The 24,820-nt window shown below is 26.2% G+C and overlaps 2 protein-coding genes across 2 annotated transcripts in view; both read left to right on the top strand.

Annotated features, from left to right (window-relative positions):
- Positions 1-8,850, top strand: part of LOC100207182 (meiotic nuclear division protein 1 homolog) — a 17,357-nt gene extending 8,507 nt beyond the window's left edge. The window contains exons 4-7 of the mRNA XM_065807796.1: positions 5,761-5,818; positions 6,270-6,385; positions 7,893-8,000; positions 8,423-8,850. Of these exons, the coding sequence (XP_065663868.1) occupies positions 5,761-5,818; positions 6,270-6,385; positions 7,893-8,000; positions 8,423-8,692 (552 nt within the window). The 3' untranslated portion in view covers positions 8,693-8,850. The remainder of the gene's footprint in view (positions 1-5,760; positions 5,819-6,269; positions 6,386-7,892; positions 8,001-8,422) is intronic.
- On the top strand, positions 8,519-14,207 carry LOC100197023 (N6-adenosine-methyltransferase non-catalytic subunit-like). Its single transcript, XM_065807795.1, has 5 exons — positions 8,519-8,687; positions 9,788-9,995; positions 12,588-12,879; positions 13,104-13,357; positions 13,499-14,207. Exons 2-5 carry the CDS (start codon positions 9,797-9,799, stop codon positions 14,092-14,094), a joined length of 1,341 nt encoding a protein of 446 aa, XP_065663867.1. The 5' UTR covers positions 8,519-8,687; positions 9,788-9,796; the 3' UTR covers positions 14,095-14,207.
- The last annotated feature ends 10,613 nt before the right edge of the window (positions 14,208-24,820 follow it).

Here is a 24,820-nt window from a genome sequence, read left to right as displayed (position 1 = left end):
ATATATATATATATATATATATATATATATATATATATATATATATATATATATATATATATATACAACCCTCGGAATTAAGGTCGGCATTCGGCAATGCCGAACTATCTGCCGACCTGAAACTGTTTGAGGTCGGCAAAAAATTGCCGACCTCCTTTCTATGTTTTATGGTCACACCTTTGTATTAAATAATTATTGCCGACCTGATGCCGACCTCAAAAAGATTGAGGTCGGCAAATTATTGCCGACCTTATTTTTCCTAATTCCGAGGGTTGTATATATATACACATGCATATATATACTTTTTAGAATTTATATGCATTTATATACATATATATATATATATATATATATATATATATATATATATATATATATATATATATATATATATATATATATATATATATATACACACATATATTCTAAAAAGTATATTTATTTATATATATGTATTATATATTAGTGATGTGCCAGTTTATGCTGAGTTTCCGATTCCGGGTACCCGGCTGAAAAACTGGGTCTGATTCCGGGTACCCGGCACCGAGTCCATTTTTTTAGAAGTTGGAATAAAAACTTGTGAAATCTCTAGCGATGAATTACACTGATAAACAAATAAAATTTTATTGTGCACATCTTGTTAACTAGGTGGTTTTTTAAAACAAGTTAAATATGCTGATTTCAAATATGCAAACCATTTTTCACCATCACGTCAAGCTGTAAAGATATTTGGGTTCAAATTTTTGGTATTTAAGGTAAAGTCCCTAATGTTGTTGAAAAAAAAGTTATTCAAAAGTATGTCAACCTGGGTCTCAAAAGAAGCGTATTTTCATAGAGATTTTAGAAAAGATAAATATTTTCATTTAAAATTTATTGACAAAAAAAATTATGTGAAAAAAAGCTAAAGACTTAAAAAAAAATTTTATTAAAATGTTTCTAAGCAATAATACAAAAAGTACTTATTTTTATTACAAACAAATACCATTTTTAAAATCTCTATAAAAATACGCTTCTTTTGAGACCTAGGTTGACATACTTTTAAATAACTTTTTTTTCAACAATATTAAGGACTTTACCCCAAATACTAAAGATTTGAACCAAAATATCTTTACAACTTGACATGATGGTGAAAAATGGTTTGCATATTTGAAATCAGCATATTTAATTTGTTTTAAAAAACCACCTAGTTAACAAGATGTGCACAAAAAATTTTTATTTGTTTATCAGTGTTATTCACACAAAATACACTTTTTACGCTAACTAACCAAAAGTTATGTGGGGGAACTACAATTTAGCAAAACCCTGCAACGCAGGGTAAGGGGCCTGATTTATAGGGTTTTGCTAAATGCAGGCCTTCCCAGGAGAGGCGTGCGGTCGGTCGCTTTGAGTGACCACGCATATATATATATTTTTTGAGAGTTTGGCCACGGTTTTTTAGCATATATTAATGACGCATTTTTAAAAAGGCGCTGAAAAAACCTAACTAAATTGTCGTATTATTTTATTATTTTTATTCATAATTTATTCCTATTATTAATATAAAAATATGAACATAAAAATGAAATATATATATTTATACTTATTTATAAAAATTTTTTTTTTCTTATTACAATTTTTTTTTTTGTCTAGTAAACATTAAAAAAAAATTTATTTATTTATATTTATTTTTTATTTATTTATATTATAATTATTTATAATATATTTTTAGGTGTTGATTTTTTCAGCAACGATATTTGAGACAAGTCGAAAAAATAAACAGAAAATGTGACCGAAAACTTTTTTAATCAATTTTGAAAAATATGCTCTGCCGACGCGGGATACGAACCCGGGTGTCCGCGGCCCTATGTAATGTCTTAACAGAATGAGCTAAACATTCATAGGCTTATCAAGAACTTTGTAGATAATAATTCTAGAACTTAGAAGTTATTTTTTGTAGAAAGACATACTTGTGCGAAAAAATTTAAAATTAAAAAAAAAAAAATGTAAAATAAAAAAATAAAAATTTGTTATAAGAAAAAAAAATTAAAAAAAAATATATATATATATTATTTTTATGTTATTATTTCCTTATTAATGAAAAGAATAAATTATTAAAAAAATTACAAAATAATACAACGAATTTAATTTGATTTTTTCAGCGTCTTTTTAAAAATGCGTTATTTTTAATATATGCTAAAAAAGCGTGGCCGAGTTATCCAAAAAAAAATATATATCCGTGTTCACTCAAGGCGTGCGACCGCACGCCTCTCCTGGGAAGGCCTGGAATGTTGCAACAGTTTTTTAATAACTATACTTAGGTTAAAATTATTTTTTTCTCCTGGTGGTTCAGGCCTAAATAATATTTTGTGTGAAAGGGGGCAAAATTTGAAGTTCCGCCACTGAAAGTTTTATTAGGGAAAGTAAAAGATTAAGAGAGGCAAATAATTGCAAAAAAAGGTAGACTTTCTGGACTGTAGTGTGATTAAAATAAAACAAAATTAAACAAATAAAAAGAACTTAAACAACACTTATTTGCTGTATCTTATTTTAATTGTTTTATTAACTTTAGATTGTAATGAACAAACATTAGGTATTCTCCGTTATCTGCTTTTAGTCTGCTCCTTGTTGCTTTGTATATGTCATCACCAGCACTAATTAACCTTTCACTTTCTATTGATGACGGAGGTGCTGTAAGATATTTTAATGCCATCTTTTTAGTTTTTCAAATTGCATTCCACTTTTACTCCACCGCAAAAATGGGCAACTTGTATTTTCTAAAAGAGGCAGAGATAAATAGTTGTCTATTTCTTGAGTAATTGCAGACCTTAATTTTGTTTGTTTCTTAATTATGTCAACAACTTCAATATCTATTAGTTCTCTTTCTGCCTCCAAAGCAAAAATTTATCAAGTCTTTTAGTAACAGATTTTATTAGTTCATCAATCATAGTCATAATCCCAGCGTATTTATCACTTGGTGAAGCTTTTTGTAATAAAACATTTAATGCAAGAACAGATGGTATAATTTTTGCGCAAGTTTCATCCCTCCTACCACATTTTTTTGTTAATTTTTCAAATGGAGCAAGAATGTAAACAAGTTCTTCGACTATTCCCCATTGATAATTAGTAAGAAGTTTAATTTCATCAAACTCTGCTGCATAAGTGACCAAAGGAACTTTTTGTTCAAACGTTCTTTGTAGCATTTCAAATGAACTGTTCCAGCGAGTTGGAACATCTTGTTTCATTTTGTGAGGTTCAGTACTTAATTGCTGCTGAATTGATTTTAATTTTGCACATGCTATTGGTGAATGATTAAAATGGGTTGTTATTCCTCTGCATTAAGTTAAAATTTCCTTGATGGTTTTTTGGCTAAATGTAGAGTCATGAATACATAGCTGCAAAGTATGGATAAAGCATGAAATTGATGTCATTCCACTGTTTTTTACTGCAGCCTTCATATTGCTTGCATTATCGGTAACAATAAGATGAATTTCGTTTAATGGGATTTCAAAAGATTCTAAACCTTTTTGTGAATACTCTTTTATATGAACACCTGTGTTATTTTCCGGAAAATTAATTACTTAAAGAACAGCAGTTTCTTGGGAAAATTTAGTTGGATCTATCCAATGTCCAATAATGCTTAAGAATGCGATTTTCGCAGTATCCGCTGTCCAAATATCTGTCGTCAGAGACAAATAGTTTGCCGCTGAGAATTTTATTTTTTTATATCTTTAAACAGTTCATCATACATGCTAAGGATTACGTTTTGGCTGAAATATGTTCTACATGGTAATTTGTAATTGGGGTAAGCATCTTTAATCAGTTCGTTAAATCCCCTATCTTCAACAATAGAAAATGGCTGAATATCCGATGTGATAAGTTTTCCTATTATTTTATGGATTCAAATAGATCTGTGGTCATCAATATTCCATAGTTTTAAAACCTGAATAATGTTACTTTGTACTGTATTGGTGGTAGAAGCAACTGAGGTTTCAGAAATAGACGGAAATGATTGAACCTTTTTTTCCCTGCAAGTTCAAACTCTTTGGAGTGCTTTAAACGCAAATGTTTTACCATTGCTGTAGTTGCATAAGACTTTAAAGATTTTCCTCCTCTCCTAACTAAACTATCACATAGTTTGCACTTGCTCATGTGAGGAGTTGTGCTTATATCAAAAAACTTCCATGCTATATTTTTTTTTATTCATAATTTTTCTTTCAAATGAAATTTCTATAAAGATAATGAAAGTATGTTTGATATCATACGTTTTCGATTATTTTATATAAAATGATAATTTTTTTAATAGTACGCTCGAAATTAAAATATAAAAAATATGTAAAATATTTACCTTATATCTCTACTTTTATGATTTGTGCTTGATACAAATGAAAAGCGCTATCAGCATTCAAAAGAAGAAAAATCTTGTGTTCTAATAGAATAAAAAGAAGCTGTTAAATATTTTTTACCCCCATTCATTTTATTTGTATTCTCAAATTATTTTATTTAGCGTTACAGTTTTTGTATCCGTATAAATTTTTTTGCAAAAGTATATTTAAAAATATTTTAAGTGAGGTTGCTTTAAGTTAATAGAACTTTGTGGTTATTGACTACATAACGCCCTTAGAATTATATCAAGAAGTTTATTGGTTGAAGTTTATTGATAGAAACTAAAAAGAAAAATCAATTTAAGATAAAAAAGAAGATACCCGGTGCCGGGTACTGCAACAAATGGCAGATACTGCGTACCCGGTAAAACAGCCAATTTGCCTGGTCCCCGGGTCCAAACTGGGTACCCGGCACATCTCTATTTTATATATATATATATATATATATATATATATATATATATATATATATATATATATATATATATATATATATATATATATATATATAGATATATATGTATATATTTATTTTAAATAACATGATTTTTTATTCTAGACATGTTCTCTAAATTTATATTTGCATTTTCAAAAGATTTATTTTTATTTAGAAGACTTAATAGAGAAATATTTTTGTTTTTATTAAAGTCTGCTAGTTTAAATATTAATTGAATTTTTTTAATTGTAAAATAAATCATTTGAAAGTAAAAATAAATTTATCAAACGATTAAGAATAAAAAACGTTGTTGGCCTTGTTCATCAAAAAAAAAAAAAAAAAAAAATATAAAGATAAACTTCCTTACTACTTACTGTAGTGACTTCACTGGCGTTATGAGATAAATACATTTAAAAAATATATCATTATATTTGTTAAAAATATTTATCAATATGTTTTAAAGTTTTTATTTTTATTTTTAAAATTTCAATAAATAATATATATTACATAAAGCTGTAGTAGTTCAAAAACTACAAGTAAAATTAATAGTAATTTAATCAATAATATTGTATTATTTCACTATTATGACAGTTTTTTTTTTTTTTTCTTTAGCCTGCTTCTCACTAAAATTTGTAAGTTATTCTCCCTCAAACCAGAGAGTTGTATTCTCTGTCAAATTATCTGTCAAATTAGAGAGGTCTTTTTTATACTCTTCATGATTCGTGTCTTTGTTGCTTTAGTTTTCTGAAGTTTTCTTGTTTATAAAAAACTCTATTATTTGATTGTTTTAATGAATATAAATGGCACTTTTTAAAGTCAACTAGAAAGTTTACCATAGATCACTCAGTTATTTTCTATATAATTCATTACTTATGGCATCAAAGAAGTCAATGTGTAGACTTTTAGCGTAATCATTGACATTTTTGTTTTGTTGAAAGAAATTTTTGCACTTTTTTTTTTTAGAAAACATTCTTTCAGCTGAAAGAGATTGAAAAAATTGCACCAAAGGAAAAAGGAATAAGTATGCAATAATAATTTTTAATTTTTTTTTTTTTAAATTGAATTTTTTTATTGTGGATATTCATGGATAATCTATGACTAAACAGTCATAGATTATCCATGCATTAAATAAAATTGGATTTAAAATACTAGTGACAAAAAAAATTTTAACAGCATTGAAAATTTTTTTAACTGAAAGTATATATCATTAAGAGAGTTTCCAAAATCTGTGATTTTTTTCCTGAAAATTTTTTTCCTTAAAATCTGTGATTTTTTCCCTTAAAATGCATTTATTTTTTAAAAAAAATGAAGTTTTACACTTATACACAAATAAAAAACTTGTTTTTGGTATTTTTAGTCTATTTAGACCTTAAAGAATAATAAGAACTTGAGTGGGTTTTTTTTTTTGGTACACTCTTATATATATATATACATTATTATTCTATTAATTTTTTGCATTGATTGTATTTTAGCACCAATGTCTGTAAAAGAGGTCCTCCAAAGTTTAGTTGATGATGGTTTGGTTGATTCTGAAAGAATTGGAACATCAAATTATTTTTGGTCATATCCAAGTAAGGGGATCCAAAGTGTAAGTTTTATCACATTGGATATTCATTTTTCAGATGTCTTATTAAACCATTTTTAAATTAGAACAGATAATTTTATTAAATATTGTCATTAAATATTATTGTAAAGCTTGGGAATTGCCTTTTCATCTCTTTTGCTCATCTTTAGTGAATATATTAATGTAAAACCATGGTATTATAAAATGTGTGCAAATCCAATTTAATTTGTATTATTCTTTGTATGCTTTATTTATTTACCAAAAAGTTAGTGTTTCAAGTAAAAAGTTAAACTTGAAAAACAAAAAAGAACAAAAACTTGTAAAACAATTTTATTTTTGTACTTAAATAAAAAATTTGTGACTTTTTTATTTACTTTGTTGCAAATTGTTTTTATTATGAGGTAGCTACTGCCTAGTAGATACTGCTAAAACTTGTAATCTTTCTACTAATGTGTAATCTCCACAATTGTGTAATCTCTACAATTTTTCCACTGTCTCCACAATATTTCCATTACATGTCTCCACAACTTTTCCATTGTTTCTTCAATTTTTCCATTAGTCTTCAATTTAGCTTTTTCATGAAAATACTTGTCACCACAATACTTTTCAGGTTAGCAGTGTGGTTTTGGTTGCACAGTTTTTTACAATTTACTATTGTTACTTTGAGTATCTATTTGTACCATATGTTAACTAAAACCAATGTATAATTTTTGTGTGTAAGGAACAGGTATCTGAAAACATTGTATTTTTCTGCTTGCACTTAGTACTGTGAATGTTATTATATTCTTTAACTCGATGTTAAATAACTGGTAATTTAGTGTAGTCTGGTATCACCTGAGTAATCTGGTGGAGTCATCAAGTTTTTAGCTATGCCCATTTGATATTCTTTTAATAATTAACTCGTAGTTTTTTCATTTAAGTTAAGCTAAGATCAATCCTGGGGTTTAGGCTGCCAGGGACTTGAACAAGTTGATCTATTTTTAGATAATAGAGGTGTCACGCTTGATTAAAATACTGTGATATTGTATAAAGATATTGATAATTATATTATTTTATAACCTGAGTATTTTTTGAACTTTTTCAAACTGATTTTTTTTTACTTCAGAAAAATACTCTGGTTTTTTTAGTACCGCTAAGATATCTTTGTTTTATCTTTGTTTTAAGTTTACATAAGGATATTTTAGTAAATGTTTTAGCATCTCTAGGTTATCTAAGCTTAGTCTTTTTTTTTTTAGTTTGCAAACCAATGCTTGTTTTTAAATTTTGAATTTTAAGTTTTGATTATTGAAAGTAGCTAAAATTTTTTGTTTGTTTTGCACAATTTTGCAACTTTTTGAGATATCTAAATTTTTACTGTTATCAGTTCAATGTCAATGTCCTTGATTTGATTTTTTTTTTTTTTTTAATATTTTAAGAAATCTATTACTTACTATTTAGTAAAATATTGTGTAAGTAAAAACAAAACAAATTTTTTTTTTTAGTTTTATTAGTTAATATTAATAAATATATTTTAAGTATATAATTTTACCAGCGAAAACGTAAAGTTGAATCACTTAATCAACAAATTGATGAATTAAAAACTCGAAAGTTAAGTTATGGAAAAAGTGTAGAAGAAGCCAAAGAAGGAAAAGATATGTCTGTAAGTATTTCCATCTTTGGGGTAAATTAATTTTACTTTGCATTGAAGTTAAAGTTTGGAAAACTTTTCAACACCTGCTAATTTTAATGCAAATGCCTAAAAAGCATTTATTTATTTTAAGTATGTAAAAAAAAGTGTATGTTTTTTATTTAACTTTTTTATTCACATACCTAAAAAAAAATGTTCCAGTATTAAAATAAAAAAATAAAGATATGCCTGTAAGTGTTTTTGTCTTTGATAAAAAAAATTTTAAATTTTGATACAAAAAATTTAAACCCTTTTTTTCAAACATTAAAGTATTTGGGTTTCAAATTTATTTTGTAATTTTTTTAATTTAATTTGATGTGTAATAATTTTATAAGAGTCAAATTTTTATACTTCATACTTTTCTCCATTTCATTGTAATTGCTTTTTGATGTAAGGATGAACGTGTCAAAGTGTTGGAAAAGTTAAATAAACTGGAGGAAGAAAACAAGAAATATAAAAATGAACTTACTAAATACAGTGATTGTGATCCGGAGTTATTGAAACAACTAGAAGTTGACGTAAGTGTTGCAACCGATGCAGCGAATCGTTGGACTGATAACATCTTTTCTTTGAAGTCGTGGTGTGTCAAAAAGTTTAACATGGACTCTAGTGTTATTGACAAACAGTTTGGTATACCAGAAGATTTTGATTATATTGTTGGTTAGTCTTTATAACATAATGTTGTTTATTATTTACTTGTTCTAGTATTAAAAAAAAGTCTTGTATATTTTGTTCATAAATTATTAAAACATATTTTATGGATTATATTTTTGTTTTTATGGTTGTGTTTTATAAAAACATTTTTGATTTTTTGTCTTCTTAATTTGGTTTTTCTTACTATTTAAAAAATTTTGGAGATCATCCCAGCATGTTGTTTTTTTCTTTTTATGCGTATTTATAAGAGTATAAAATGTTTTTTATTTTTATTTATTTATTTGAACATTTGTCTAACTTCTTCTTTTTGCTGGCAGTTTCAACTATGAAGCAGTTATTTTGTGAATACAGCCAGTAGAAGAATGATGTTAGATAAAATTTGATATTTATTAGACTTTTTGATATTTATTCAACTTTTTTATATCGTTAGATGTTTTAGGTATTAGAATTTTACAGATTTTGTTATTTTTGATATGATGGAGGATAATAATGTTTAAAACAAAAAACAAAACAAAAATTAAAAGATAATTTGTTTAAATTTATAAAAGTAAGAAAAAATACTACAGATAAATATAGAAATGCATACAGCCTTACAATTAAAAGAAACATCATCATCATCAATAATTTACTAAAATAATTCTATATTTTTACAGTAATTTTATATATATATATATATATATATATATATATATATATATATATATATATATATATATATATATATATATATATATATATATATATATATATAATAATAATAATGTTTATTGTTTAATGTTTTAAATTTAAAACATCATTATTGTCTTTCAAAAGCAACTTTTTATTAAACTTGTTATAAATGTAGTTTTCACATCTGACAATTTTTTTAATTTTTTTAAATGTAATAAAAATAACTGTTTATTGTTATTTGGATTAGATTTTTTTATTTTTTTTGAATACAAAAACACTTTTATATGTATATATATATATATATATATATATATATATATATATATATATATATATATATATATATATATATATATATATATATATATATATATATGTAATTTTACATTTCATTTTCTTTTTTAAAATGAGGAACTTCATTAATTTTTTTTCTATAGTTGCTTAATATGAATTCTGCAGAGCGTCTTAAACAAATGAAAGAAAGATCCAAGTTACGACGCAAACTTCTTGCTCAACAGTTTGGTTTAAAAGATGAACTAAACTTTGGAAATATATTGGGTAAAAAAGAAGACATAAATCAGATAGTTGAAACTAAAAAAAACTTCTCAGTTCTTTCTTCAGTACCAGCTGATACTATTCAAACAAGTATAATTTTTTGGTGAATAATAAAGATTTAATTGATTTAATTAAATCTTTATCTTTATTTTAAAATTGATTTCTTTTCATTTTTTTTTCAATTTGAGATGATATTTGTTAAATTTTTAATTATTTATTCCTTTTTTTTTTTATTGTACACATTGTGTATTATTCTTTTAGAGTTGTTTTTATTATCATTATAAAATATAATTATTGTTGCTGTATGATTGATTATATTATAAAACACAATTTTTGTCCTTGAAGACAAAGTGTTATTTTTCAATGTAGGTTCACATTATATTTTTTTTATAATGTACTTGATAAAGAAATCTAAAGTCTAATATATATCTTGATAGAAGCACTTACCTTGCTCCTCTGAGCAAGCTTCTATGTTCTCCTTGAATTTATCAAGATAAGTGTTAAGTATTATATGGAGTAACATTCTGCATCCAATTTTGGTATAATTCTTTATGAGAATCTCAGCATTATAATTATCCAGAAAGGCATAAAAACTGCATTGATCCTGTTTAGGAGCTTAGCAAACTTATCACATTCTATAATCTTCATGATTTGTGATCAGAAAAAGATACCAGCTCTACCTTTAGCTTAAGACAGCTTTAAAAAAAAATCTTGAAGGTAGCTGAAGGTGTCAAGTCCTTGTCAAGAATAGTGAAAAATTGCTTGCTGAGACCTAACTCAATGTGTAGTGGTGGTATAAGCATTTAGTGATGTTCTATCAATGACTACCACTTCACATTGGTCTTGTCCCCAGAAAACTTGGTCTGTTGTGGCCAGTCTTTTCTGTGACCGCCAGACTTGTTTTTATTTTTTCTAAGGATAGCTGATCTCTCTTAGGGGAGTGGTAGCTTTGGCAATAAATCAAGGAATCTGGATAAACAATTTGAGGTGTATTCTTGCCTGAGCAAAATTTTGTGAGATCAACAATGTAGAAGTTGCAGTTGCTTGAGAGTTTGGCGGCAACAACTGATTCATTTTTTAGCGAATCAGTTGTTGTTGTCAGTTGTTGCAGACTTCATGCCTCTCTTTTTTTCTCTGCACCAATCCATAATATAGCTCATATAACTAGTTATATAAGTTTAAAGGCAGGAAATTTCATGCATCACTATATACACATAATAGAGAGTGTAAAATATTAGTCTATTGTACACTGATATATATATATATATAAATTTATATATATATATATATATATATAATTATATATAATATATATAATTGCTCTGTTCTTTTAAGAACATTGAGCACTCTATTGTGTAGAATACTTTTTAAAGTTGTTTAAATGTATATATATATATATATATATATATATATATATATATATATATATATATATATATATATATATATATATATATATATATATATATATATACATAAATTAGTAAAAAACACTTACCTAACTTTTTTCTTCAACTTGAAGTTTCACCATTGCTGGATCATCAGGAAGAGTTCATGAAAAAAGTTAGATAAGTGTTTTTTACTAATTAATTATTGCTCTGTTCTTTAAGAACATTGAGCACTATTTGTAAAATACACTAACATAATTTACATATATATATATATATATATATATATATATATATATATATATATATATATATATATATATATATATATATATATATATATATATATATATATATAATTGAAACTTCTCAAAATGAACTGTGAAAATCTACATAAAAAAAATCTACAATCTACATAAAGAAAATAAAGCACATCTTAGCACAAAACAACTTCATTCAACTTTTAAGTGTTCTCTTGCAGAATCTATTTATGAAATGCAGTTCCAACGACTTGTCTTGGGAACCATATTTGTCATGATCCCTGACTGGCATGCTGAAGTATGTCTTGTAAGCCTCATACATTTTATGATTTGCTTCCACGGGTTTTTTTTTTTTTTTTTTGATCTTGTTTTTATAGATAGACTTCACATGCAGTAAAATGCATCTGCTGAATGCAAAAAATATTTTTGTGCTATTTAAATCAAATATTTGCTCTTCTGGTTTAATATTTTTTATTCACCAATAACACAAACTGAAATGTTGGTTCAAGTCACCTTTGCTTTTATACTTATGTCACTGCTTTTGGGTAGTTAAAAAATATTCTTGAAAGTTATGGAAGTTTTAGTAAATTCTGGAAAATCCTTTTTAAAATTTTCTAAAATTGTTTAAAAAAACTTTTTAAACAATTTTAGCGCTTCAGATTAAAAAATTAGAATTAAATTGATTAGAAGAGTGTTTAGTATTCAATACAAATCTTGAAAAACACAAATTTCAAAATATCATTGTCACAGTCACTGAATGTTTTTGTGGAGCAACAGCTATTGTCTTTCTACAAAATCAATTTTCACACTTTCAATCCAAGGACAAAACAAACTTAAAAAAAAATTGTTGCATAATATCATTTATGACATTTTTTCAACAAATGCATAAGTTTTCAAACTTTTCAAAGTTTAAAAACTTATGCATTGAGCTGCATTTAGTTAGTCAGATATGCTTTTTTAGCAAATTTTTGAATTTTTGATATATTTAAAAATACATCTTATATTAATAATTTTCCTATTTTATTTATTTTAAGCCAGTAGTGTTGAGAAAAATAATTCAAGCGACAGCAAGGAGAAGAAAGTTCAAATTTTAGATAATGAAGATGCTGTGGATTCAGTATACACTGATTCTAAAACATTTCTTAAAGGAACACATAGCTTAAATCCGCACAATGACTACTGTCAACACTTTATCGATTCAGGCTACCGGCCTCATAATTTTATTCGAGATACAGGAATATCAGATCGTTTTGTAGAATATCCAAAACTTAAGGAACTTATAAAGTTGAAAGACGAAATTATCGAGCAACGAGCCACTCCGCCGATGTAAGGAAATGTTTTGTAAAATAATTTTATTTTTGGTGCTGTTGTTATTACAGTTTGTTTCTAAGTTTGTAGTGGACTTACTTACTTTAAAGATTTACTTACTTTACTGTAAAAATCCATATAAGAACGTAAATTTAGCTTCTAAATAAAAGTATATTACTGTTAATCCTTAGTTGTATTTTATACACTTCTGGCTCAATATATTTTTGTTGTATTTATATTAGGTACTTACACTGTGATCTTGACACTTATGATCTAGCAGAGCTGAAGTACAAGTTTGACGTCATTTTAATTGATCCTCCATTAGAAGAGTACCAGAGAAGATGTCCAGGGCTTATGTTTAATTGGAGACCTTGGAGATGGGAAGAAATTATTCGTCTTGAAATTAGTCAAGTTGCTGCACAGCGTTCTTTTTGTTTCTTATGGTGCGGATCCTCTGAAGGATTAGATGAGGGTCGGCAATGTCTTAAAGCCTGGGGTACGTTTGTTGTTGTTGTTGTTGTTGTTTTTTTTTTTTTAATGAAATATGTTTTTATATTAAAAAACTTTTTTATTTGGATTTTATAAGGAAGTATAATGAGAATAATTTTTTTCACACTGGTTCATTTCGCTATTTTAGGTTTTCGTCGGTGTGAAGATATCTGTTGGATTAAAACGAACAAAAATAATCCTGGTAACACTAAGTATATGGAGCCGATGTCCGTTCTCCAACACACTAAAGAACATTGTTTAATGGGTATTAAAGGAACTGTTCGTCGGAGCACTGATGGTGATTTTATTCATGCAAACGTTGATCTTGATATTATTATAGGAGAAGAGCCTGAGTATGGAAGCACCGAAAAGCCGGAGGAAATATTCAAGATTATCGAACATTTTTGTCTTGGTAGACGTCGTTTACATGTGTTTGGTAACGATCATACTGTGCGTCCAGGTTGGGTTACTGTTGGCCCTGATCTAACGAGTTCAAACTATTCTTCTGAACAATATAATTCTTTTTTTAGCAGCACACCGGAAGATTATTTAGTAGGAAGTACAGACATGATTGAACAACTACGCCCCAAATCGCCTCCCGCAAAAATTAAAAACCCTACTGTTGGCAATACAACAAGAGGTCGTGGTCGAGGGGACACCCAATCTTACGTGCGAGGTGTTGGTGTCCAAAGAGGAGGTTATTCTTCTAGAAACTATCTTGCAAAACCGAATTACCCTTCTTAATAAAATTTTAAATAGAACATTTTATTTATTTAGGCAATTTTAATAAGTTATAAAAATTGTATTTTATGTAACCGCGCATGCCTATTTTAGAGTTAAAATAGAAAATATATTTACACATTGTTTATAAATTAGAAAAGTAATTGAATAACTTAATAATGTAAGGTGATGATGAATGACCGTGATTTTAACTATTAAAGTAAATCTTTATTTAATCCTGAAGCCAATCGGCAGATTTTTTCGCTGCGAATATTCAATAAAAAATTCCTCTTATCTCTATTAAGTCAAATCTTTATATATTCTTAATTATACAAAAAAAAATTGACATCTAGAGCTCGAGGATTCGAGTGTCAACTCCAAAATTAATAAATTTAAACATCACCGCGATCTTTCATAAACAGCTTTTTTAATATCCGAAAATCTGAAAATTACCAAAACTATATAGGCTTTATATAGGTTACATTGAATAGTGAAACTATTCAATGTAACCTATATAAAATGTTATATTCAATGCGAACTCGCTTTAATATAAAAAAAATAGTCTTCTCTTTAAAAAGTCAGTCTTAACCGAGTAGGTTATATGTTACTGGGTTTGCATTATTGTTTGTTTAACAAAATAAAAGCGTATTGGAGAAACGAAACAATGAATTTAAAGTAAATTTTTAGTACTACAAGAAAGTGCTCAGACTTAGATAGATTGCCTTCTGACTGCATTCTTTCACGTTAATATGGGATTATAAAAGTTTAAACAAAAGATAAGGATTAACCAATACGGTCATTTGTTTTTACCAAAGCACAGCGGGCCAGGTGGTGGACAAAAGTAAAAAAATACATTCTCATAAATTATATCATATACCGTTTTATATTAAACATTCAGCTTTTATAGAATGTATACATTTTTGTATAATTATCATGTCGTATACTTTTAAGCTGTAGAAAAAAAAGCTTTTTTTTTTTTTTAATATAAAATGATTCCAAATGACGGCGTATTTGAAGTACTTTTTCCAGTTAAAGTTGAATACTTTTGCGGTTCAAGGTGGTCCAGTAATTTGAGACTTGAAATACATTGTTTAATATGTATATTATCAAAATAAATTTGTTTTATAATCAAAGAATGTCTGCATAATCTCTAACGATGGTTTTTACAAATTAAAAGATGTATCCTATTTTATATGGTGAAAATACTACATGTATTTTATTTTAAATGGTTATGCTAAAATTTAGTCTTAGTTAGACTAGATTAGTGTTACAAGCTTGTTTTTATATTAATACATCTTAAAAATACTTTATAATAAGATTTTGTAAATGTAATTTATATTTATACAGTTAAAACATGAAAAATATTGATATTTATTCATATATAATTTAAGAAAACTTAAAGTTAGTTGATCCTAATATTTGAGATGCAGTTGTAAATGACATGAGCTGCAAATAATAACTTTTCTTATTTCATAAATCATCATAATTTATTTCATAAATCATCATAATTTATTTCATAAATCATATAATTTATTTCATAAATCATCATAATTTATTTCATAAATCATCATAATTTATTTCATAAATCATCATAATTTATTTCATAAATCATCATAATTTATTTCATAAATCATCATAATTTATTTCATAAATCATCATAATTTATTTCATAAATCATCATAATTTATTTCATAAATCATCATAATTTATTTCATAAATCATCTTTTACAAAGATGGCATATGTGCAAAAGCTCTAAAATTCGTTTCGAAGAGAATAACAAACAATGGCTACAAAATGAACCGATATCGGTCCAATTTGTAATTGATAATAAGAATATTCTTAAATTAAGATAACACTGCTCTTATCCAACATGTAGAATCTGGCTAACCCCAGCTGAATTTTGATACTTTAGGCTTAAAGTATCAAAATTTACCTGGGGTTAGCCAGATACTACATGTTGGAAAAGTGCAGAGCTACATGTTGAATAAAAACAAAAATGATGATGCAAGCAATAGTTCTGTCACAAATTGATGCAAGCAATAGTTCTGTCGATGAAAAAGACGCAATTTTATTTTTTATTTTTGTTCTTTATTACATTTTAAACAACATTTTGTTATAAAATATAAAGTTTACAAGATAAAAAAAAAAGTTTACTTATTTAATTTTTTCTTCAACAAATTGTTTGTCCATTAGTAGGTTCATCAGGAAGCTATATACAGGGAGGAATATATTTGCTTCCTGATGAACATACTGATGGAGAAACAATTTGTTGAAGAAGAAATTAGATAAGTGTTTTTACTAATTTATTATTGCTCTTTGTTTTTTATTGTTTTGTTCTCTCCTATATCTTTAGGGGCCGATCTAGGGTACGGCACATTAGTAATATAATTTTTCTCCTAAGGAGAATTACTATATTACTATTAAGATATAAGTTAAGATGTAATAATTTACTTTACATTTTAAAGTTCCATCGGGCATTTTTTATTATTCATGGTTTCGGCGTTGCTGACGAGAAACTTAACTACGATAAGCGCGGGAGTGTTACAAACTATGATAGGCTTTTTCATGCATTAGGCGAAATAAGTTTTGCCTAATCTAATCTCGGTACGAGGTGCGTATTTTTAATCATTTTAACTAACGAAAGGTTAATTTATGCCTAAAGCAGTATGGAACTAAATGGTCAATCCGCCTAATCTGATCTGGATCTAAATAAAAAGTCTGAAAATTAATTGTGCAACTAAAAAAAAAAAAATTGATAAATACGCCGATAAATTACATTAGCATTTTGCAGTTAGCATATGTAAAGTTCTTTAAGGGCCCTATTTATGATGTTACAATTACAAACTGCTAGCATAGTTTTGTGATAATGCTGCTGTTATGTTTGTATATGTAAACATATATATTTTTTATATAGAAATTTATTTTTTATATATTAATAAAATATGCGGCCTTGGCGGTGTGGTCAGAGCGCTTGCTTTATAAGCAGGATATCCAGGTTTGAAACGAGCTTTGGATATATTTTCGCAACACGGTAAGAAAGAAGGCGTGAACTTCCTGGTTAAATGCACTTCCGCGGTACTCTGTGACAAGACCGTTTGGTCTTCTTGGGGCACCTAAATAACAAAATAAATATATATATATTATATATATATATATATATATATATATATATATATATATATATATATATATATATATATATATATATATATATATATATATATATATTATATATATATATATATATATATCAATATAAAAAAGATACACATATACATCTCAACAGCAATATAACAAAACTATGCTAACAGTATTATTTTAAAAACATATGCTTGTCTTAGTAAAGTACAAACAGCTAGCATAGTTTTGTAATATTGCTGTTGTGATGTTTTTATATGTAAACCTATTATTTTTAAGTATAGATTTTGCATGATGTCAATTATAATATAAGCAACACTTTTTTCAGAAAAAATTTGTAGCCCTGGGCCCCAAAAATCTTGATCCACTACTGCACATTGCCTTATTATATTATATTTTATATGTAATCCAGGAATAAAAATGTGCAGGGAAAAGCAGTTTGCTAATTGATGGTGTATTTTTCTGTCATATGCCTTCAATCGTTCTGCATAAAAATTGTACACATGAATAGGAAGGAACCTTGGCGTGGTTCATGTGCTTTAAACAAATACCTTCCAGACAGATACTCTTTTAACCTTTAAACTGTGGAGGTGCAGCACCACCATATATTCTGAATTTAGTTTATACTCAATAAATAGAAATTTGACGGTAATATTTGTGTTCAGATATCAAAAATGAGATATAGGTATAATTTCAATTCAATTTAAGTTTATGGATATTTTTTATAGAAAAAATAATGACCCAAATTTAGTAAGGATTTTTAACATACATAATCTAAAAAAATTTGACTCAGTCATAAAACTCTAGTGTGCAAAGTAAACAGGAAGGGAGGTCATAAAAATTAGGTGACGTGAGAATTTTTTGAAAATATGAATACGGGTAAATGTGAAAAAATTCACAACTGATGAATTGGTAGGGGGTGTTTCTTTGCCACCTGACAGAAGTTTTGCATGAAAAAGGATGGATTGTGAAACTGGTTGGGGGAAGGGCGTTTGAAATTTACACACAAAAATTTCGCCAAAGGAGAAATAAATTCTAGATCCGCCCCTGATCTTATATATATTAACTGTATATATTTTAACATTGCTTGATTGCAGATTTTATTACTTCTATTGCACTGGAGTTCTTAATGTATAATCTTTACATAGCATTTTTCACAAGAACAATTTTATTGCAAACTTACTAATGTCATGAGAGTTTTTAATGTTATTGTTAAAGGGGCTCTATGAAAAGATTGTGATAACACTTGTCCATATCTCCTATGAGCCTCGGTCTGTTTTTATATATATTCTTTGTGTAATTTAAGGTGGTCAACCCCAATTCAAAACGTATTAAAAATTTTTTTTTGAGATTTTATAAAAAGTGATTTTCTTTTATTTCAATTATTGTAGAACTTAATTAGAGTACTTACATTTGTCGTGTGTTTGTACATAAATTGATCTAAATCATTTTAGGAACAATTAGGGTAGACTTTGTTTACCAAGTAATGCTCATAACAACCATTTTTTTTCAAGATAATTTATTAATTATCACCTCAAAAACCAATATACATTTAGTCTTGGTATAAAAAGTAAACACTGTTAAATCTTATATGGCTTTTTGGTAATTTTTTGAATATTTAAACTCCTTGCCGCGAAAGTTTGATATGTATAACACTGAAGAATGCTGTGTAAAGTAACAACAGCAATGTAAACTTTTCAAGTTATATTTAACTTCTCCTAAAAAACCTGTTACAGGAGTACAGTTAAATGCTATTGTGGCTTTTAGAGAATTTGGAAAATGTCATAAATCTTAGTGTACTTTTTCATCATTTATGAATATGTCACCAAGTTTTGTCCAACATCATATGCTACTTGAGTCAGTCTGATAAACTAACAAACTTATTTAAATACAAAACAGATTTAGGCCTTTAATTAGCCATTCACAAAATTTTAAAACCAATTTCAGAAATCTATCTAATCAAAATTTACTAAAAAAGTGTTTTTGCAATAAAATACAGAACAGTAATGAAAGTTTGAATGGCGTTATTTGGAAAAAATGTCCTAAGAATTATATATAAACTGGTAAAAGGTTTTTAAAATTATCATTGAATTAATTATATTTTCTATTAATCATTCAATAATAATTTTCAAGGAATGTTTTGAATTAATGTTTTAAAAGCTTGAGACATAAATAATGGATGGTTTATAAATAATCCTACAAAGTTAAAGTTTATAATTATATAAATATTAAAGTAAGTTAAACTATGTGTTGCATATATATCAAAAGCAAAAAATATATCTACCAACAAAAGCAAAGTAAGGCGAGAAGCTGAAAGGAATTAAAAAATAATTCTTGGATAAAAATAAGCAGAAGTAAAACCAGTTCTTTTTTTATGAATTTGGAACATTTTATTTGTAATTTTACTATTGTTTTTCGATTATCTTCATATTAGATTATCTCCATATTAGATTTATAGCAAATCTGATAAAGTTAAAAAAGTATATTTCCAGATAGGTTTATTCTTTTTCTTCGAAATTTTTACAGTTTGTTCAAAATACATCGTAAGAGGACTGGTAACAAAATAAATAATTTTGCTTGATTACAAGTTATGATTTTTGTCATCACCCAACAAGACCTAGAAACTATTATGGTAATGTCTTTGGAAATATACCAGTAAAGTTGATTAACTTGGAAATATACAAGTAAAATTGATAAAACTGCTAAGGTACCTAAGTTGAAATATAAGTAGTTGAAATACCAAAAGGTATTAAAAAAGGACGTTTGCTTTCTGAGAAATCCTTTTTTTAAACAACATGCTAAAACAGAAGAGATGTTGAATAAATGAGTAAATTTTTACAATTTTTTTTTTTGTAATGCTAATTTAAAGTAAAATATAACATAAGTAGATTCATTTGAAAAACAAAATTTATTAAGGAAATTCATTTGAATTGAAACCACCTTAAAAGTTTAATTGTAATTTCATCATTTATTTTTACATGAACAGCGAAATATATATCATGAGGGGTGTTCAAAAAAGTAAAATTTTCAAAACGCGAATACACAAGAACCCAAATTTGAGGCAAATATAAAAAAAATGCGATTACAAAAAAAAAATTCCAAAAATATTGACGTTTACCTTTCGGGGTAAAATACCCCGAAAATGCCTAAATTGTTCCTTTGGCTTTGAGCGCAAGGTAAATCTCAATATTTTGATCACATTGGCAAATTTTTTTTTCTAATGTGATCATAATGGTCCAAATTTTTTTATTTAGATTGTGTATTTGTTGTGTATCCTGATTTTTTCATAAGCGTTGTTTAAAATAAAAAAAAGATTTCGCATAATTTATATAATACAAAAAAAAAGTTCTTTTTTTTGCGTATTTGCGCTGAAATATTTTTTTGTGAAATATTTTTTTAACAAACAATAATTATTAAAAGACTAGGATACACAACAATCTAAAAAAAACTTAAAACCATTATGATGACATAAGAAAAATTTTTTTACAAAATTTTTGAGATTTACCTTGCGCTCAAAAATATTTTAGGAACAATTTGGGGCATTTTTCGGGGTATTTTAAAATACAAAAACGACCATTTACAGTTTTTTTTTTTGTTTTGTTTTTTATTACAATATACTAATTTAATAATTTAAAGATACTCATTTATGAACGAAATTATTTATTGATCATATTTCAAAAATTAAAACCTAGCTTGGGTCATAGATAAATGCCAATAAACTACGTTTGGGTAACTTTTTTTATTTTTATAAGAATTACCCATTAGAAATAGAACTGAATTATATTTTGCAATTTTCAAGTCAACTTCAACGTCACACGACGGCACTGAAATAGCAACCATTATGGATCGGGGGAAAACAAAAAGGATTTAGAAAATAAGTAAAGCAGTGCAGCAAAACAAGCAAACAAGTGACGAAGGATAAACCTGAAGTAGTAATAGAAATAGACCTTTTATAACCGTTAAAGTAAAACAATGTAATGTATTTTAGAAAAAGTTTCGCTAAAACCTTAAAAGCTTCTGTTCTAACTTTAGATTCGAAACAAACCAAGTAATGCCTAACTTTTCATTATATCTTTTTTTCAATGTTGCATTCAGCTTTTCTAAATACTCTTAAACTGCTGCAATAATGATGAAAATAAAAAAATTAAATAATCGCTATGTTATCTGTATTTGAAGATACTGTTAGCGCAACTATGGTTTTGATTTGTTTTCCCCCAATTCATAATGTCTTTCAATCGCAATTTTGATCACGTGACTTTCTGAACAAAATTAAACAAGTTTATATTTAAAAATCACCCAGGATCTTTTCTCCTGATTTGTTCCTATTTTTGACTTTCCATAAATCATGGTCTGCAGAGTTGATTGTAGAACTTTATATGTTACGCTTGCTTTTCGTTGAGACATACCTATTAAAACTGCATGTATTGCCAACTTCATGTTAGAATCTGTTTATTATTAAAGAATTTTTTTATTATCTGAAATAGGGTTAATGATAACATTTGACTTCGGATTTTTTACATATATTTTTAGTTTTTGTCTTTTTATTTCTAATACTATTTTCTACTAAAAAAAGAAATGCAATTATAACATAATTATAATTACAATTACAGCAACAAATCTACAAACGTGTAAATAAAATAGTTGTTGAATGATTGCCAACATAAATCAATGTTGAAACGGTGTTTCAACATCGATTTATTTTGGTAATGTAAGGTCAACAATATAAAAGTTTATATTCTAACAGAAATAACTAAAATAATTAAATGTAAAATTAATTTCATGATGAACCAATGAATTTAGAGAAATATTATGCTTTTTTTTTTTGTTAGAATCTTTAAAAATAACTTTTTCAACGCGCATGTTGCGCTTGTCTTCTGACATTTCCTGATATCTTTCTCTTAATTAATTTAACTTTCATACAAACCTTTTTAACCTAAATTGCTACAACTTATATAGAAACGTTTTATGACGCAAACTATAAATATTAAAACAAAATTTTGTTTTAAATCATTAAGTTAAAAAGTAGAAAAAGTTCTTATGTCTGAACGGAGAAATGATCGACAATGGAGCCGTTATACTAATTTAATAATAGCTTTTTTTTGATTTATTATAACATATGTTACATTATATAATGCATATATATATATATATATATATATATATATATATATATATATATATATATATATATATATATATATATATATATATATATATATATATATATATATATAATATGGTACAATTTATCATATAAAAGTTTCACAAAAGTTGAAATTTGTTTTACATAAAAAAAGTAAAAAAATAATTATTTTACTGCATAAAAAATAACAATTAAAAAACAACTTTAACTGATAAAAACCTTTTTTTTGGATATGTTTTTTATAAAAAGATTACTATCTTAATATGAACACAAAATATTTAATAGTTTAATTATTTAATCAAAAGAACATTTCCCTGTAAACATTTTAGTATTTATTTTTTTCTACAAATGAGATTAAAGAAGAGATTGGAGTGAGGATATTTTATTATTATTTTTTTTGCGTCTCTCATTACAAAAACTCTCACTACGAAAACGAATACTTTAATGTTTGGTATTCAATTTTTTTTTTATTCAGTTGTAGTATATTTTAAATATTCACTTGTAAAAATTGTTAGAAAAGGACCCATATTATAATAGATAAGAGATATTCTTTGTATGGTCATTTAACGGATGAAAATCAATTTTATTTTTAAAAACGTATAACAAGAGCAATCAAAGAAATTAATGGAGTTAATGACGTAAATGGAGCTAATTACGTAAATTTTTGTATGCTTCAAAACTACCCTGCGGGTACAGATGTCCTTAAGACGTCATGAGTTTATAGGACGTCTTCGAGACAATCAACAAACGTTTTATGCGCACTGGGTAGGTGCTTAATCTTTTTCATGTTTATTAATGTTTTAAAGGGTTTCTTTAACAAGGTCAGTAATGATATGTAAGCTGTTTAAATTGTGTATGGTTGCTAAAACTGAAAAGGAAGCTTATTAGAGTGATAGAAGATTAAAATAGTGCCGAAGCAACTTTTTAGAACTATCGCATTAAGAGAAGTATTTTTAACTTTTCAAAGGAAAATTCACAGTAAACATATGAAAAAACCAATTTTTTGAAAAAACCAATTTTTGAGAAAAATCTTATTAATATTATCTTGCAGAATCTAAGAAGAAATAATCACAGTAAATTTAAATTGTGTTAATTAGTGAGGAACGTAAGTTATTTAAAAATTTTTTAAGTACTCAGGTTTTTAAATTGTTACTTTCTTACAAAGATGTAACAAAAAAATGAAGCACACAAGATTTAAATAAAAAATTAAAATTAATCTTAATAACAATCTTGTCTTTATCTTGACGATAACAATTATTAAGATTGTTGCCTTGATGATAACAATTATTAAGATTGTTACCTTGACAATAACAATTATTAAGATAAAGACAAAAATTAAACAAACATAAAGAAAATCAAAAAGTTGTTAAAAATTATAACTTTAAAGCGTCTAGCAATAACAAGCTTCTAGGCTAATTTTAAATAAATTTTTTAAATTAAACAAGTATAAAGAAGTTTGCTGTTGCTGCCGTAGTTAGAAAAAACATCCAATAAAAAAAAAGAATTTTATATTATGACCTTGCCATTGCCCGCCCCTGGGAGTATTATTTAATTCAATTAACTTTAAATAACTCCTAATAATGTACTAATATTAGTAATTTATAAAAAATTATTGAAATTTAAATAACCCAATGAATCTATGCAAATCTATTGTAAAAATTACGTTACAAAAACTTAAAATGCTATTAAAGGCTTGGCTGAATGAAACGATTAATAATAATAAAATCTTCAATTTAAGAAAATCTTTACAATGTATTGTTTATGCAAGACACTTTTAAATTCAAACTATGAGTTGTTTTAGAAAAGGAAAATGAGAAATTCCATTATTAAGTGATCTAATAAAAACTTACGTTTCTCGCTGTTTCTATTTTAATTTAATTTCAAGTTCTTGTGAATGCAATAAAAATCGAGTTTAAAAAAAGTATTTTTGAAGCTACTCATTATTCATTAATTAAACTCCATTGTAGAGGTTTTTCTACTTCAATTATATCAAGAAAAACTTCTATAAACATATATGTATATATATATATATATATATATATATATATATATATATATATATATATATATATATATATATATATATATATATATATATATATATATATATATATAAGAGCTTGTGGTATAATAGTTAGGTTTAAAGGATGGCGTTAGTCCGGAGTGGTGTTAATTTCCCGAATAAATTATAGACTTTTAGGCTCTCCGGCTGGATATTGAACCACCAATTTTTCATAATGTAACTACCAAAACTCAAAAAATTTTTGTTTAAAAATTTTTATTTTTTTAGTCAATCTAAATAGAAATACCCAGCAAACACATGATGTCAAAAATACGTCTTGTGAACATCTCTAAATAATTTTCTAAAAGATGTTTCTCGATATCGCGTCAAGGGCCTTTTTGGTAAAACTTTTATTGACACCAAGAATACAAAAAAATAATCAATCAATCAGTTAATAATAGCAATT

The sequence above is a fragment of the Hydra vulgaris genome, chromosome 10, assembly GCF_038396675.1.
Source record: "Hydra vulgaris chromosome 10, alternate assembly HydraT2T_AEP".
Classification (NCBI taxonomy): Eukaryota; Metazoa; Cnidaria; class Hydrozoa; order Anthoathecata; family Hydridae; genus Hydra; species Hydra vulgaris.
The sequence above is the reverse complement of the archived record's forward strand: the minus strand, read 5'-3'. Positions and strand labels throughout refer to the sequence as shown.